General features: G+C 41.8%; 1 protein-coding gene across 1 annotated transcript in view; it reads right to left on the bottom strand.

The window, feature by feature from the left end:
* The window catches only part of TEKT5 (tektin 5), a 56010-nt gene extending 41510 nt beyond the window's left edge, over positions 1 to 14500 (bottom strand). The window contains exons 1-4 of the mRNA XM_038419982.2: positions 13931 to 14500; positions 12766 to 12849; positions 9537 to 9607; positions 3272 to 3415 (exon numbers count right to left, since the gene is read on the bottom strand). Coding sequence (XP_038275910.1) covers positions 3272 to 3415; positions 9537 to 9607; positions 12766 to 12849; positions 13931 to 14500 — 869 coding nt within the window. The remainder of the gene's footprint in view (positions 1 to 3271; positions 3416 to 9536; positions 9608 to 12765; positions 12850 to 13930) is intronic.
* Positions 14501 to 17397: the final 2897 nt, after the last annotated feature.

Genomic DNA, 17397 nt, shown 5'->3' with positions numbered 1-17397 from the left:
GATTTTCAACAGGCTCATCCCTTCATTTGCATCGTGACCTCCCTCTACCCCCATTGTAAATGTGTGTTAGGAGCCATGTCAACCAGTTCTCTCTCCCACACCATTACTTTTCTGATCTCATTTGTTTTCAGCATTAGCTTCTCAGCAAGGGGGTTAGTTGCACCTCCTTCCTCTGACTTCTCCCGAAATATGACGATGATTCATTCCCCTTGTCAAATGAAAATTGATAAGAATCCCTTGCAGTTACAGGGTGATTGGAATGATGCAGCTAGATCCTTTTGTGGAAAACCACAGTTAGCTTAATTAAAGAAAATCCAATAAGAAAAATAAGGCATCAACAAGGCATAAAAGCTGCAAAGGTACAGAGCTAACACTGCTGCACAGACAGTTACAACTCATCCTGCTAACTACTCATTAAGAGTACAACTGCAAATGTTAAAGGCTGTTATGGAAAGGTAAACACAGAAAGCTAGCCTGGATGTGGCAGCATTACAAAGGACACATCCTACAAAGTGGAACTGTACCACTGCCTTCCTTTGAGTTAATTAAATTCATTTATTTAATGCTCTCTGGAGCCTACTTGATCTTGTCTCCGTCTAAACAAAAATGTTCAAATTTTACAAAAATGAACAAAGATCTTCATGACTAAACTGCAATGCCAAGTTAAGCTTCTGTTTGAGTTTGAATCTACCTTCCTCTACCCCAAGCTTCCCTCTAAAGACATCTTTGAATCTAACCACTTAAAGAACTGCTCACTATTGCTAGAGTTCCAGTCTTATTTTTTTCTTTAATATTTTACCTGAAAACTAGGGCTAAATGTTAACAGCTGAAGGGGGAAAAAAGACAATCCTGTCAATTTTTGTTTTATCAATAGATATTTTATGGTTTTCCGTGGGGTTTCTCTCTTTCAGATCTGAAATAATAAATTTACAAAGCCAGGAGACCTGGCAGCTCTTGTCACTGAAAACTAAACCACCCAAATGCCACACTTTTATTTAGGCAGTTGTCCTGAAAAGCTTCTGTCACACAGTATGACATCACAGTATCATGCATAAATCACCATGCTAGATGCATGAGTTTATAGGTTAAAAACCATGCTTGTTTGAGCCAACCCTGCCTGCAGCTACCGATCTGGATCATCTCTGTGCACTTTGTCTTCTTTTGTGCTCTGATGGAATTATAATAAAAACAATTTTCCTAGAAGGTCTTATTCTTGATTGAATATCTTAATTGGTTCATTACACTATTTCCCCAGCCTATAATTTATCTGGTGGACTGTGCTGAATGGTTCAGGTAGAACACACCTGCTATGCTCCTGAATGGAACAAGTATGCTTGAACGTAATGTAATTTCAATCACATGTTAATGGAAAATGGCATTGCTGTGGATAACATGGGGGCATACGAGGAAAATGGCTATACGGTAACAGGAGTATAAAAAAAAAACTTACCCATTGGATGTTTTTACCTCAGTTAGCTAGAATATTCTTATTCACCTCCAATTCCCAGCATGTGTCATGTTGCTAGAGCCAGTGGAATGATTGCCAAGTTACACCCCAGAGACGCCTGCATTTCAGTAGTAAGTGTGATCCCTAATGAAAAGCACTATTTAAATAGACTCTCTCACCAACATAAGTTGGTCCAGTGCAAGATATTATCTCACCAGTCTTACTTCTTACCCCATGAGCAGACATCTGCAGGTAGTGCTACCTCTCATTTGTAAGTATGAAGTAGACTCAGCATCACAAGTAATGCTGCATTGCAAAGTAATCTCTACCAGGCAGCTAATATGCCTTTAGCTCAACAAACACTGCCCTCTGTTGCATGAAGTTATTGTATTCCTGTAGTTTTTAAACCAGATATAGGTCTCTCCATTACATCTAAGGCTACCCTCAGAACAGATTCTCTTCAGTCATCAGTAGTTTTCTCATTAACTGACTAGTGCCAGGGTTGGTTTTTTTTAATTAGCTTTTGAAAATCTAAATCCAGACAGTAAAGGTAGAGCTATGCAGAACTTTCTCAATGCTACCAATTTAATGGAAAGGTTTAAAAAAAATTGACAAGCCCAGAGACCTAATTCTCAAGTAACCCTGGGCTATTTTATGGAAACTTGTAGTACAAAGTTTGGTGTGTATTTGCATGGTTTTGACCCAAATCACATCACACTTTGCAGTTAGAGAGGAATTTTACATTGATTTGTTTGTTTTTTTAATTGAAGGGTGCAAATATTTATGAATCAAACAATAGGGGAAAATCTGCATGAATCCCTGCGGAGATTCCCACGGCTTTAAAGGACCATTCTAGCTGGAAGATAAAACTCACTACAGCCTAAGTTATGTACTGGCACCAGAGATGACCAACTTCCCACACGTCTCGAAGAATAATGTTGACCGGGCTTTCATGACAATTACTTGTTCAAATAATGTTCTTTAAAAAGAAACAAAGAGTTTCAAATATGTGGAGACAGGGTTGAAGGTAAAAGGGATTCAGCTCCTCATTGGGCCACCTCTGCTTTCAAAGGGGCCTTGCCAGCAAAACCTGGTAGCGTGGCCAATTATTGGTAAATATTTAATCTTCCCTCTGCCAGATGAATAAAAGTTGTTGATAAACTCCAGAGGGAGCTAGATCCAGTTGTAGGTGAGGTCAACACTACAAAGTTAGGTCAACTCAGCAACGTCACTCAGGGGTGTAAAAACTCCACACCCCTAAGTGGTGTGGTTAAAATGACCTAAATCCCAGTGTAGACATCACTAGGTCAACAGAAGAATTCTTCCATTGACCTAGCTACTGTTTCTCAGGGAGGTGGATTAACTATACCAACAGGAAAACCCTCCCATTGGTATAGGTAGCATCTATGCTGAAGTGCTACAGTGTAGCCCCTCCCCCCTTGCGGAGTCCAAGAGCCCGGGAACCAGTCCGAGTCCAAATGTCTACACTGTAATTTAATTGTACTGCAGCCTGAGTCCCATGAGCCTGAGTCAGCTGACACAGGCCAGCTGACTGTATTTTGTTGTAGCGTAGATATACCCTGAAGCTTCTGAAGGAATAAATAAAAAGCAGATAATAACTGAGGTTAATGGAAGGTCTCCAAGGCAAAATGTGCAATCTTAAGGAAAAGGCCATTTCGTTTTCTTTCTATATCACTTCTTAAAGAAGAGGAGAGACCTTGATGTACATTAAGGCATGCACAGGAATCTGCCCCAGAGATATGGTGTGGTGGCATATAAGGTACAATAAGAGTACAGTAGAGTACAATAACTATTCATATTTACGTTCCATCTATTTTTTCCACTCCATGATAGAAGCTGATGCTGTCCGATGTGTTCCTCAGGTTATAACACTTCTCATCAATAAAATGTGCTGAATTTTTGTCAGAAAGATCTCTCTCTAGTGCATGCTGTGCATCTCTGTTGATACTGCAAAGAGCAAGTTCTTACATTAAAATATAATTCATCTTTAATCAGCACATTTACTTTGGCATTGCTTACAGATTAACTGGTTCCTTTCATTTCAGTCCTGTAGAGCCTGACTTCTGCCCACCTGATCCTACAGTCCATTGGCCTCTGCATAGTGGCATGGACAGCATGAGTTTATTGCACTGACAATTGAGTTAGAGAGCATGTTTAGGGAAGTGGTAGTTATGGCATATTCTCTCCCCCATAAGAATGGCCATAGTGGATCAGACCAATGGTCAATCTAGCCTAGTATACTGTCTTCCGACAGTGGCCAATGCCAGGTGCTTCAGAGGGAATGAACAGAACAGGGCAATTATCAAGTGATCCATCCCCTGTCATTGAGTCTAAGTTCCTGGAAGTCAGAGGCTTAGTGACACCCAGGAAGAACACAGGGTTGTGTCCCTGACCATCTTTGCTAATAGCCACTGATGGACCTTTCCTCCATGAACTTAATTCTTTGAACCCAGTTATACCTTTGACCTTCACAACATCCCCTAGCAATGAGTGCAAGCTTGACTATGCATTGTGTGAAGTACTTCCTTATGTTTGTTTTAAATCAGCTGCCTATTAATTTCACTGGGTGATCCTTGGTTGTTGTGTTATGTGAAGGGGTAAATAACACTTCCTTTTTCACTTTCTCCACACCATTCATGATTTTATAGACCTCTATCATATCCTCCCTTATTCATGTCTTTTCTAAGATGAACAGACCCTGTCTTTTTAATCTTTCCTTGTTTGGAAGCTGTACCATATACCCAATCACTTTTGTTGCCCTTCTCCATACCTTTTCCAATTCTAATATATTGTGACAGACCCAGACCGGTTGGGTGCAGGAGTCTGGTAGAAGGAAAACACACTGGACACTGGATAAATAGCAGTCAGGAAGGTGCTAGAAGCAAGTAACTCAGGCAGACTCCATAAGACACCTGGAACCAGTTAAAATCTGATTAGAAACAATCAAAGGAAACAGGCTAATCAGATCACCTGAAGCCCATTTAGAACCATCTGGGACTAGTTTAAAAGGAATCCCCTTCAGAGAGGCTGGCTGGTAGCAGCTGGGAGTAGGAAGGTGTGTTGTGGGAAGACTGGGAGAAAGAAGATGTGCAGTAAAAGACCCGGGAAAACAAGTGTACTCAGGTACCAAGGAGGGTGTTAGGATGGGCCGTTTGGGAGAGTAGCCCAGGGAAGGGCTAAAGTTCCGGTAGTATAGGAAAACTACTGGTTTCTGCTGCCAATTAGGGTCCCTGGGCTGGAACTGCCCAAGCTTTCCCCCCCATCCCCTGCACAAATGCCCCCTGAGAAGGAAGACAGGGACTAAAGAGGGTTCTTACACCAAACCCATTGATTGACTGATGAGGAAGGTGACTCAGTAAGCTGTAACCCTTGCCTCTAGGAGGAGAGAGAGGCTACACTGAGGGTCAAAGCAAACCTCTGAGGCAAACCCTAACTGCCTAGAAGCACAGGACCCTCCGAGGCAAAGCTGGTGCCATAAATGTAATTCTTGGTTGCAGCGTGGTGGGGGGGAGGAAAGGAAGGAAAAGAAAAGTGGGGGGAAGGTGGACCGGAGAGTTGGTTTTGGGGACGGGGGGTTAGGGTCAGTGTGCCCTCACCACAATGGAGGAATTGGTGAAAGCTCTGGTACAAGCCACGGGAGCCCAGCAGAAGGCTACCTGGATACAGGGGATGGCAATGCAGGAATCTACCTGATTACAACAAGAAACCAACCAGTTGCTAGTGAACCAAGCTGCCCAATATTGAGCTCTTCTTCAAGAGGTAGTGGAACAACTAAAGACCCTCTCCAACTGAATCCAAGGGCCTGGAGGGACACAAATCCTAAGGGCAGCAGGCTGTCTACCAAAAATGACAGCCGGGATGACACAGAGGCATATCTCCTGTCTTTTGAAAGAATTGCTCAGCATGAGGCATGGCCACAGCACCAGTGGGCCAGCATTCTCACCCCTTTTCTGTGTGGAGAAGTCCAGAAGGCCTATTTTGATCTGCCTTCCAAGGACACAGCTAACTACCCCCGGCTGAGGATGGAGAATCTGGCCCTTTCAGGGGTGACGGCAGCCGTACGGGCCCAGAAGTTCCATGATTGGAAGCATCAGGAGAGCAAGCCACCGAGGTCTCAGTTGTTTGATCTGATGCACCTTGCTCAGAAGTGGCTATGGCCTGAGGCATTCAGCTCGGAGAAAATTTTGGAGACATTGGTCATAGACCAATTTATGCGGAGACTCCCACCAGACCTTTGTGTGTGGGGTAGGCCAGCGCAACCCATCCACTACAGCAAAACAATCATGCTGGTAGAGAGATGATTGATGGCCAGGAAATTGACCCACCTACCTAGGGAAGGCCCTGTACGAGGCAGGCGACCAACGCGAACTCCAGGGGTTCAGGTGACCAGACACCCAGGGACCCCTAGGTGAAAGAAAAGGGAAGCCGAAGACCAGATGGGAATCTGGGAGGATGGGAATGGATTGGGTGGGGAAACTCCGAGGCTAAACCTCCTAACCCATGGGACAGGAGAAGTAATTATAGGTGTTATGGGAGTGGGGAGCTAGGTCACATAGTGGCCCTGTGCCCCAACCTCGAAGAGCTCACGCAGTGTAATCTCAGGTTTCAGAGTAGCAGCTGTGTTAGTCTGTATTCGCAAAAAGAAAAGGCACCTTTTTTGTGGCACCTTAGAGACTAACAAATTTAATTGAGCATAAGCTTTCATGAGCTACAGCTCACTTCATCAGATGCATTTGGTGGAAAATACAGAGGGGAGATTGATATACACACACAGAGAACATGAAACAATGGGTTTTATCATACACGCTGTAAGGAGAGTGATCACTTAAGATGAGCCATCACCAGTAGCGGGGCGGTGGGGGGGGAAGAAATGCAACCACACACCACACAACAGAACCACTAACCCAGGAACCTATTCTTGCAACAAAGCCCGTTGCCAACTCTGTCCACATATCTATTCAGGGGACACCATCATAGGGCCTGATCACATCAGCCACACTATCAGAGGCTCGTTCACCTGCGCATCTACCAATGTGATATATGACATCATGTGCCAGCAATGGCCCTCTGCCATGTACATTGGTCAAACTGGACAGTCTGTACGTAAAAGAATAAATGGACACAAATCAGACGTCAAGAAATATAACATTCAAAAACCAGTCGGAGAACACTTCAGTCTCTCCGGTCACTCGATTACAGACCTGAGGGTGGCTATCCTTCAACAAAAAAACTTCAAAAGCAGACTCCAACGAGAGACTGCTGAATTGGAATTAATTTGCAAACTGGATACAATTAACTTAGGCTTGAATAGAGACTGGGAATGGATGAGTCATTACACAAAGTAAACTTTCCCCATGTTATGTCTCCCCCCCCCCACCCCACACTGTTCCTCAATTGTTCTTGTTAACTGCTGGAAATAGCCTACCTTGCTTGTCACCATGAAAGGTTTTCCTCCTTTCACCCCCCCCCCCCCCGCTGCTAGTGATGGCTCATCTTAAGTGATCACTCTCCTTACAGTGTGTATGATAAAATCCATTGTTTCATGTTCTCTGTGTGTGTATATAAATCTCCCCTCTGTATTTTCCACCAAATGCATCCGATGAAGTGAGCTGTAGCTCACAAAAGCTTATGCTCAAATAAATTTGTTAGTCTCTAAGGTGCCACAAGTACTCCTTTTCTTAGTGTAATCTCAGGGACTGGAGTGGCCCATGGTCCCTCCTCAACCGTCAGTCACCCCACACAAATATACAAGGCTGATAAAAGTGGATGGGGTAGAAACTGTGGCGCTCACAGATTCCAGGAGTGCTATCATTCTGATCTCAGGTAAACTAGTAAAGCGCAGCCAGTTAACACAGGCTAAATGTACAGGGGTAACGTGTCCATGGGATTGTTAGCTACTACCCCATCATACCAGTAAAGCTAGAAATTCAGGAAAATGTCACTCGGGTGAAAGTAGGGGTGGTCCCACACCTCCCCTATCCCATGCTCATAGGAAAAGATTTTCCTGGGTTTGGAAACTGGGTTTGCTCCCACTCGAGGGGTTTGAGGAAGAGGAACTCCCCGAATTGAAGGAGGCCTACACAGCAGAATGTTCTCTCCCAGTGTTCACGGAAGTATCGCAGGAATTATTCCCTGCCCCCTGAGGAGGCCAGAAGACCAAAAGGGAAAGAAGGGTTACCAAGGCGTTGGGTACCCGAATCCTGCTACAAGGACAAAAGGGCCACCTGTGTAGACGGGCAGACATGGGCTACTAAAAGGAAGGACCCTGAGATGCAGGAAGGTTCAGAAACTGGTTCCAACACTTCCCTCCCCCCCCGCCCCCTCCCACACACAGAGCCAGCCAAGAGGGTAGAAGAAGATCCCTCAGAGTTCCAGCTGATAAGTCCTGGGAGGGTGACTTTCAGATGGGACCAGGTGGAGGACTAAAGGTATGAGAGCGCCAGGAAGGAGGTGGTCAAGATAGATGGGGTACCAGTAGCGGGAAAAACTCGAGGGCTAAACTGCCCCTTTCAGTTGAATAGTATAGTAAAAAAAGTACTTCAGTCCTTCAGAATTTTATTTCAGTGTAGCACATAAGCCACGTTTGCATCATTTAGTCATAAGAATTATGATTTTCCTTTTAATTAACAAGGGATTTCAGGTTCAACATGGCATGTGAAAACTGAGTTACATTCTTCTTCAGAAGCTTCAGCTCACAGCACATGTACCATCCACATCCTCCAGGACTGAAGCTATTTGTGCTGTATGAGGAACTCCCAATATACAAATGGCTTGCACTCATGCATTCATAACAGTTTCAGGACCAGGTCCTCAGTTAGCCTTACTAGTGGGATATCTGTTTTTTTTCCCCACACTTGTTATTAAATAACTGAACAGTTAGTACTTGGCTGTTGTACATTCATCTTCACATAGATGCAAGCAAGGAAATAAAGATCAGTCCTTTACCAGCATTTCTGCGTGTTTCACTCTTATTAGATTTAGTTTTTCCTTTAAATTCCTATTACATTAAGACTAGATTTCCAGAGTTCTAGCTCCTAATAAGAATTGGATGCCTAACTCCCTTTCATGCCTTTGAAAATCCCAGCATAAAATTGCATATTATATACAAGGTCTGACAGTGAAACTTGCTATATTCTCAAATGTCTGTTTGTCCTTCTTTTATCCTATTACTACTATAGTGAGCACCATATATTGACTCACTGATATAGGTGGTGACGCTCTGACAGGCCAAAAACTCTCTAGCTTGATTCTCCTTTACTGTACAATTAACTACCAGTCATCCAGCAAATACTTCCTTATCTCATACAGGAAACATATTTTAACATTTATGATTTATAATTCAAAATTCACTTCTCCCTGCATGCAGCTATTGTACATGATACAGTAGTTGGAATTATACTGGTTTTCAGAATTCTGTGAAAACTATTGCACACAGCACCAAACTGATGGTAAATCCTCTTATATCAAAGGACTCATCAGATTGTAGGGCTTGATCATGCAAGGTGCTGTGCACTTGACTCTGATTAACAGTGGGAATTGGAAGTTGAGGGTACTTAACTGATTTTTCCATTTGATGGCCAAACCAAAAACTCAAAAAATGTGTTTCAAATCAACCAACAATTTTGTTTATTGTTTCAGAAAGAAAAACAAAAACATTATTGAACAAAATGTATTGTCTGAACCAAAATGCAATGTTTTATTTTTTCTTTTGGGGTGGGTCCCCCCTCCTTTTTTTTTGTTTTAGTTAAATCTAGCTAGAAACATCTAGAAATAAAAAGTTGAAACATTTCAATATTATTGAAATGAAATGTTTCAACACTTTGGGAAAATTGTTTTACCTTTTTTCCCTCTAGCCAAAACTATTTACCTACTTCTACCTAAATTCACAAACAGTTGTGGTTGACCCCAAAGTGTAATTTTCAGCAAATAAACTATTAGCCATAAAAATTTCACCCAGTTCTATTCAGCACATTATGTTTTTGTACTTGTCACTCTGCCTTAAAAATATCTTCCAGTACTGGATTCAGTTCCTCTTTCATTTAAATGGGGTTTAAAAGCAAACACTTACCCCAACTGTTGATCAATTCTTTCTGCAAGTTTTCTCATTCTTTCTTGACAAGACTTGAACAAGTCAACCTCCTATAATGAAAAATGTCCAACTGTCAATACTGTTATTACATTAATTTGCTTCAGTGTATATAAAATAAACTTAACTATTTTGCAGAATACATACATACATACACATCATGTATCTAACTGCATTTAGGGAAGTCGAGAATGTTCTTTGTCAGTACTGAGAGATGATATACTGTGCACCAGTCAAAACAGGGAGCATTTGATTTCCTATTATCTCTTCTTCTGGGCAATAAAGCTGTACCTTAACACTGACACAACTAGTGTTTATGGCTTATGTGATATCAAGCACATTAGTAGATAGGACCACCCTAACAAATATAGGATCAAATTCTGTTTGACTTAGGCATGCTAGAGACATTTCAGACCTGAGGCTTAGACCATTAACCCACACTCCTTAATTTTTCACTCACGTTCCCGGAGGGAAAAAATTGTGTTATCTTGGAGTTTAGTTTGAGAAAAATCTCTCTTCAGGGGAAAACTCCTTATGAATACTGTTGTAGTTTTCTTCAGAAGGACTAATATTAGCCAAGAGCTTCAAAGCTGAAGTTCACCTGGCTTCCGAAAATCAAAGTCAAACAAACCGTATTGGAAACCGTGTAAAGACCATAATCATGGTCTCCCAAACAAACTTAATTTTGCCTTTGTACTGCCCCACTGCTTCTCTTCTTCAATCCATTGTATCCTTCATACCTAGGTTGTAAGATATAGTTTTATATACATGAGTTTACAAAACTCTGAGTATATTTCCTTAAGTGGTTTAAGAAGTCTTTAAGACACCTTAAATTTAAAAAAAAAAGTATTTGTTCAGTGTGGTTTTGGAAGATAGCAACTTCTAGACATGAGCTTCTCTGATATTAAGTAATGAGCCTTTACTACCATATTGCCTTTGCTGCTACCACGCAAGTCCCATAATTAAGTGTTCTGGATTTGGTCTTTAATGATGTGGCCCCTTTAAATCTCTTCTGTGGTTAACTGTAAGTTGTTTAGGAAGAAACCTTCCCTTTATGTTGGGTAGACACTACATCTGATCGTCTAAACCTGGACATAAGGGTGTAAAAATCATAAATATTGCAAAGCTGGAAATTCAAAATCAAGATCCCCAGTTTAAAAAAAATATAAAAAATGATGGAAAATAAGAAAATGCACAGTCAGTCACCTGAACAACTTTAACTCTGCCCCAAACCTCTGCCATGACAATGCTTAGAAACTTAGAGGCAATGTGAGCCTTTAAGAACACACATGTTCATGTTCACACACGCTAAAATAGCAAGAGCGCCTCTTAGTAGACCTTCTTCTGTCTTACTGTGATCGCGCACTGGCATAGACTTGGAACAAAATGATAGTTGTATTCACACTACAAATGCCTAAGACTGGTTTCTTTAGGTCCAAAGGTTACCAAGAGGTAAATAGATATGGGGCCAGTTTGAATTTAAAAGAGCACATGACTGTATTAGTAGTAGTATTACTGAAGCACTTAGGAATCCTGGGCATAGACCAGGACCCTATTGTGGTAGGCACTGTACAAACAGGACAAAAAGACTGTCCCTGCTCCAAAGAGCTTAATCATGTATTTCACTCTCTCAGATTTAAACATGCCACCAAATGCTCTTAAAACAATTCCAATACTTTCTTAAGAACCTTTCCCAATAACAGCCGGGACTTCAGCATGGCCAAGCCACCTGAGTAATTACCCAGCACTCCAAGAAGGTTCATATGCCAAACTGAAGCTCACGCTGCTGTGACTTCACCACTATCAATGCCTAAGCTTATCTAGACTGAAGTTAGCTCACATAGATCTACACATGCTGCAATCATACACTCCATGGTTTATGTAGATATACCCTCAGAAGCAGCTAGTTTTTTTTCCAGATGAGTCAGTCAGCCAAGCAAGGAGTGTAAGGAGGCCTGATGGGACTAAGAGCCAAGTAGAACACCTGTGATTGATTGATTGATTGGAGGGCCAGGAAGGGGGACAGAGCTAGAATAGGATCATTAGACTCCTGGACCTTACAGTCAGAGGGGTAGCTACAAGGGAGACCACAATCTTCTGTAGAGAGAAATCCACAGTGTGTGAGTCAGCCCCTAAAGGACAGGAAAAAGGTTAGTTGAGCAGAGAAAAGAAAAGCTGTAAGGACCAAGGGAGAAGCTAGAGGCCTGAGAACCAAAGGGAGGCTGTGTTAAGCACAAGGTGCAGGGAAGCAGCAGAAGGGAGGTTGGAGGTAGGAAGTGGCCCAGGAAAACAGCAGCATGTATGAAGTAGCAGACCTAGCTGCTTAATATAGGATCCCTGAGTTGGAACGCAGAGTAGAGAGTGAGCCTGGGCTCTCCTGCTGCTCCTGAGGAAGAGGCATGCAAGCTGAGTAGAAGAAATGTTGAATCCAGGTTGGGACTGAAGCCTGACCCTGAAGAACGGTCTGAGGAATAGTCCTAGAGGGGGCTGAAGGCTTTTTTGTATTGGGATGTTTTGTGAACCCTGGATGATAACAGAACTTTTTATGACTTGGCTGGAGGGCCAAGCTATGAAGCTGGTGAGAGGCAGATGGCCTATAGGAGGTGCTGGAGACAAGGGCTGCTTGCAACATTGCACCCTGACACAAGAGGACATGATGGGTGGTGAGTACACTACCTTAAATGGCTACACAGATGAAGCCCAAAAATAGCTTCCCAGATGACTGCTGCAGATTGGTGGATTGGAGGAACCACCATAATGAAGCTTTCTTTCCTGGCTATTGGGGTGAGGAAGGAGGAGTATTCTTTCATCCTTCTACCCAGCTTCCCGTCTTCGATGACCCCTGCTGCATTCACATAAGCTCACTTACATTAGCTCCCTCCCCACTTCTCCCTGTCAACTAACTTCCCACAGGATAGATTGACCTGGGTATTCAATTATATGACGAGACACTAGAAGAGAATTTATGTGGTGTAGTGTCTAAAGCTTTCTGACACATTACCCATCATGACCAAAAAGTAACAATCATGTTCATGATTAATTTCTCAAAATTACTAGGGGTTCCTTAACTTGATGTGTTTTCCCCCTCCTCTTCAGTCTTGCAACTGAATTCCATAGAAAGCTTTTGTTTTTTGTCCAAATAAAAACTACCCGCTTTGATTTTTAGCTATTTTCTACAGATTAATTCATAAAGTAACAAGTCTCATCATACCTGTATGAGGTTCTTTTCAACGTCATCATGTACTAGGTCAATCCCCATCCGCTTCTCACGGTTATATAAGCATTCCAAGGCTACCTGCAAGCAAACCAGAGAAAAATTTGCATCAAATTCAGTATTGCACTATATAAAGGAACTTCAATTTACTTGTCAAGGGACCATTGAACAGATTGGTAAGAGGTGGCCTTCTAATAAAGGTGGAACAGAATTTTACTTGATACTTCGGGGTGGTTTCATTGTATATAATGGATGGATGTCTGTGATTCATGCTTATCTCTGTTGGCATTTGCTTTCTAAGGACAAGCTGCAATTATAATTTTGTCTAGTAATCAACTGCATAATAATTAGATGGACCCAGAACCAGCCACTATACCTCAACATATCTGAGCTTTGGAGTAACTTGGATCTGAATCCAAGCTTTGTGTCTACAACCTTCTTCTACACTGGGTCATACCATACCTGAGTCAAACCTACATACTACAGAGAGCGATCTGTACGTATGTAGGATATTTAAATAGGAAAATGAGATTAGGATCTAAACCTTTTCCAGGTCCATCTCTACTATACATGTTGCATTCATGTGTCTTGAACAACAGTAACAAATGAAATCATACTAAACTTCTGTTCATGGGAAGACTTCTGTTAAGAGATATTGTAGAGTTATCTGCAGACAGCCTTTCTGAATCTAGTGGGCCTAACTGAATGTGGGTGATTAAAACCCAGATTTTCAAAGGTATTTAGGCTCCTAACTTCCATTGAAATCAAGGAAGCTTAAAGACCTTAGATCTGGACCTGAGGCCATGATCCTGAATTTTGATTTTTGTACTTGTACTTGCATACAAGTTTCTTTGATAGAAATAATTTCATAGATAATATTCTACAAGCTTTTATAAACTCTAACTTTAGACTTCCTATGTTTTTAGTGTTTGCTGACATCCATTCCTATACAGCAAAACTTAAATCCATGTTAATGCAGTTTTTCTGTTGGAATTAACTTGCATCTCAGATCTTCAAAATGCAATCTCTAGGGCTCTGTTTTGATAAAAATAAGAGCTAAGCTTAGACATACTAATACATATGGTATTAAGCTAGAACTCCATCCATTTGCTTTGCCTGTGCCCCAAAGCGGTTTAGAGAACAGTAGCTACCTCTGACCCACCTTCAGTGGCCTTTGTGCCTCATCAGCAGCACACTCCAGCCGCCTCTTGGCTGTTTCCAGGGCACGAATCTCCGTCAGCAGACGGTCTAGCTCATAGGTCAGCTCTGACCTCCAAAAATCGATGTCAGAGAGTCTCTGTCCTAGGCTTCTTCCAGTGTTGTCCTGTGTCTGATGGGTCAGCTGGTCTTTGTCTTGCATCAGTCTCAAGGAATCATTCAGCCGGCCAGCCCAGTGCCGGCAGGACTCTGATCCTTTGTATTGAACCATGTTTGCCTGATACCAGTCGCGGGGGGAGTAGCGAGCATATAAGGCAGACCGCACTGAGGGCAGTATAGTGGGTGGCCGCAAAGGGGCACAGATTCGCATACTCCCCTGCTCATTGGAGTTGGTGGGGACTGCAGATACTCTGTAAAACAGGCTGGGTCTCCATGAGTTGAGGTAGCGGTAACCTGGCAGGTAGTAAGACTGGTAACTGTCCTGAGTAATGCTGGTGGAGACTGGCTCAGGGAATAAGTAGCTCTTTTTGGGGCCACAGTAGCTGGCTGTCTGAGTGGTTCCAAGGAACTCCATCCTGCTCCTTACCTCATGCACCCACCCTTACTTTGTAGCTCAAACGCTGCAGCCTGTGTAGGTTCAAAGTACAGACAGGAATGGTTGTATCTCCTGGCTAGTGCTGCTTTTATTGCAGGTACTGCTTTATCCTCTGTGATTCGGTGATGTTGTCATAAAGCCTGCTGAGGACATCATTATCCACAAAGGACCCTTAAGCATGCTCAGGTTGGCTTTATTAAACAAACAAACCAACTGCACTCAGGAAGCAGGTTGCTTTGAAAGACTGCAGAGGATTGTTATTAACTGCATAAGCTCCTAGTGCAGACGTGCTCAGGTTCCTGGGAACATCTGGCTCACACCAGCTGTGCTTAGAGGCTTAACACAGGCTTTGGCATAGTCACCCCCAAACAAGTAACTGTTTAGTTATCTGTACAATTGACTTAGAGAACTGGCCAAGTGTGTACAAAGTAAAACTGAGTAAAAACCTCAGGATTTGCCTCTGTTTGTGCTTTTACATGAGGTTTCTTTTTGTAAGGTGGAGAGCCCTCTCTCATGTCTCCTTTTAACTACCTTCTTCCCTCCCATTTACAAATATTTACTAACATCCCATACTGGAAATGCATTTCTCCTCTCTATATTTTGTCCTCTGTCCTACATCTTAGTCTTTCTTAAATCCACTGCTTTGAGACATCTATGTGGCTCATCCCCATACAAGGAATTTTGCAAAAAAAATCAATTGTTTCAATAGAAATAATATTTCACTTTCTTAAACAGTACTTCTTAAATTGCTGCAGGTTGGTTTCAAAACTGTAGGTGTTCAATTCTGCACAATGACCATCTTAGCTTTTTATCTACAGCATATGAAAGTGTATAATTTTCAATTTGGGGAAATACATTGTATATGAGCATTAGTTACACTGTGGCACATTCCTGTCTGGGAAAACTAGAGAGACACTGTCAGTTAATTTGGGCTCAAAATTAGGAGGGATGGAGGTTGGGGTTTTGTTTTTTTGTTTTTAAAGATGACTTCTCAATGTAATTTCCCTGCAGTATTAGAAACACATTCAGCAGCATTGTGTTAGCATGCTAAACCCAGGGAATGAAGCTACATCAACTTCACTGGATGTTGGATTGGGCTTTTTAAGCAGAGAGGGCCTGATTCTGCAAAAGTTTGTGCATATAAGTAACTTCACTCCTATGAGTACCCCAATGAACTAACACACTGCAGCTACTCATCAGTGTAAAATTATTCATGTGCATCATTGATTGTAAGATTGCTGTCAGAATTCATCACTTACTTCAATCCCAGCCAAACATTGCAAAACTTATTCCCAGCCAAGATGCACCTGTGAAGTAGCTCCTAATGTCCCAAGAGAGGGATTGTTCTGTGGCACACTCCTTCCCTGGTGTTCCCCAGGGGAGAGCCTCTAAATAATCTCCCAGAAGCAGAGAAGATAACCTGGGCCTGCTGGTTACTTTTTGAACTGGGCTAAGGCCCTAGTTCAGAAATGTATTTGAGCACACACCTAACTTGTAAAAAGTCCCATTGAAATCAATGGAATTAATCACATGTTTGAAGCTAGGCATGTATTTACATATCTTGCTGAACTGGAGTCTAACATGAAGCCACGTGTTTCATATGGAAGGTAATGCATAAATTCCCAGATATTTAATTCTCCTTTCACTTTATTTCCATCCCACTCTAGACCTTTAAACTTGCCTGAACATTAGATTCACCTTCTTTTCTTTGGTTTTCCATATAAGCAGAACAACCAGCCAGATAATTACATAGCAATAAATGCAGAACACATGTAATTATCATATGGCAATAAGCATACCCCTGATGTAGGTATATTTGAATGGAAAAAATATAGAAGGGAAGAATGTCTATTGATGATAGTGTAGACACCAAACTCTATTGAAGAAGTCTAATGTTGCTATTTTAAGAGGTTTCCTTCTAGTTTGCCTCTTTTTAGCAAATGAAGAGTTATTTAGAAAGCCTGTTTATTTTGATTGAATTGTTTTGGTGGGTTTTTTTTTGTTTGTTTGTTATTTAATCAGCAAATGTTAAGTGGAAAATGTTTGTGTTTGGTAGGAGATAATTTGCAATGTTGTGTTTAATTTTTTTTTTCCTGTAAAGACCAATTTGACTCTGAGCTGGGAGACCTAAGCTGTAAACATTGCCAGATACATACTCTTCTTTATATATAGGTTTGGCAGAATTAGATGTTTATTTTTTATCATTTTGATGGGTATTGAGATTTATTTTCAAGCATTTTACTGATTTTTACTGATATTAAACTTTCACAGTTACAGAAAATTATGGGGAAACCAGACAATAATTGACAGATGCTAAAGCTTTAAAACTGTTAAAACACAAATTGTCAACCTCACCTGTCAAAGTATATAAAGCAAATATCCTTAAATCAAACTCTTAATTTCTCAAGCAACATTTTTCTTACTTTCCTATATGTAAATTTTGACTATTAATGGAACTATTTTTCATTGGTTGGAGTGCATATGGTGAAATAGACATTTACTGATAAAAATATCTAATCCTTCCAAACTTATCTGTATAACACTTTGCCAGGATCAGACCAGCTGGAAATGTTTCCTCTATCCCAAGTGTTAACTAAAATATTCCTAAAGTAAAATGAACATATGGAATTGGCCTTTCAGTCTAGCAGCAGTGCAACTGCTCCAGAGTAGGGTATCTGAGGGCTTGTCTACGCTTACCGGGGGATCGACAAGCGGCAACCGATGCATCAGCAGTCAATTTAGCGGGGCTAGTGAAGACCTGCTAAATTGAATGCAGATCGCTCCCACGTTGACTCCTGTACTCCACCGGATCGACACGAGTAAGGGGAGTCAACGGGAGACATCACAGAGTGGGGACCCCATGGTAAGTAGATCTA

The sequence above is a fragment of the Dermochelys coriacea genome, chromosome 10 (assembly GCF_009764565.3).
Source record: "Dermochelys coriacea isolate rDerCor1 chromosome 10, rDerCor1.pri.v4, whole genome shotgun sequence".
Lineage (NCBI taxonomy): Eukaryota > Metazoa > Chordata > Testudines > Dermochelyidae > Dermochelys > Dermochelys coriacea.
This window is presented reverse-complemented; position numbering and strand designations above follow the sequence as displayed.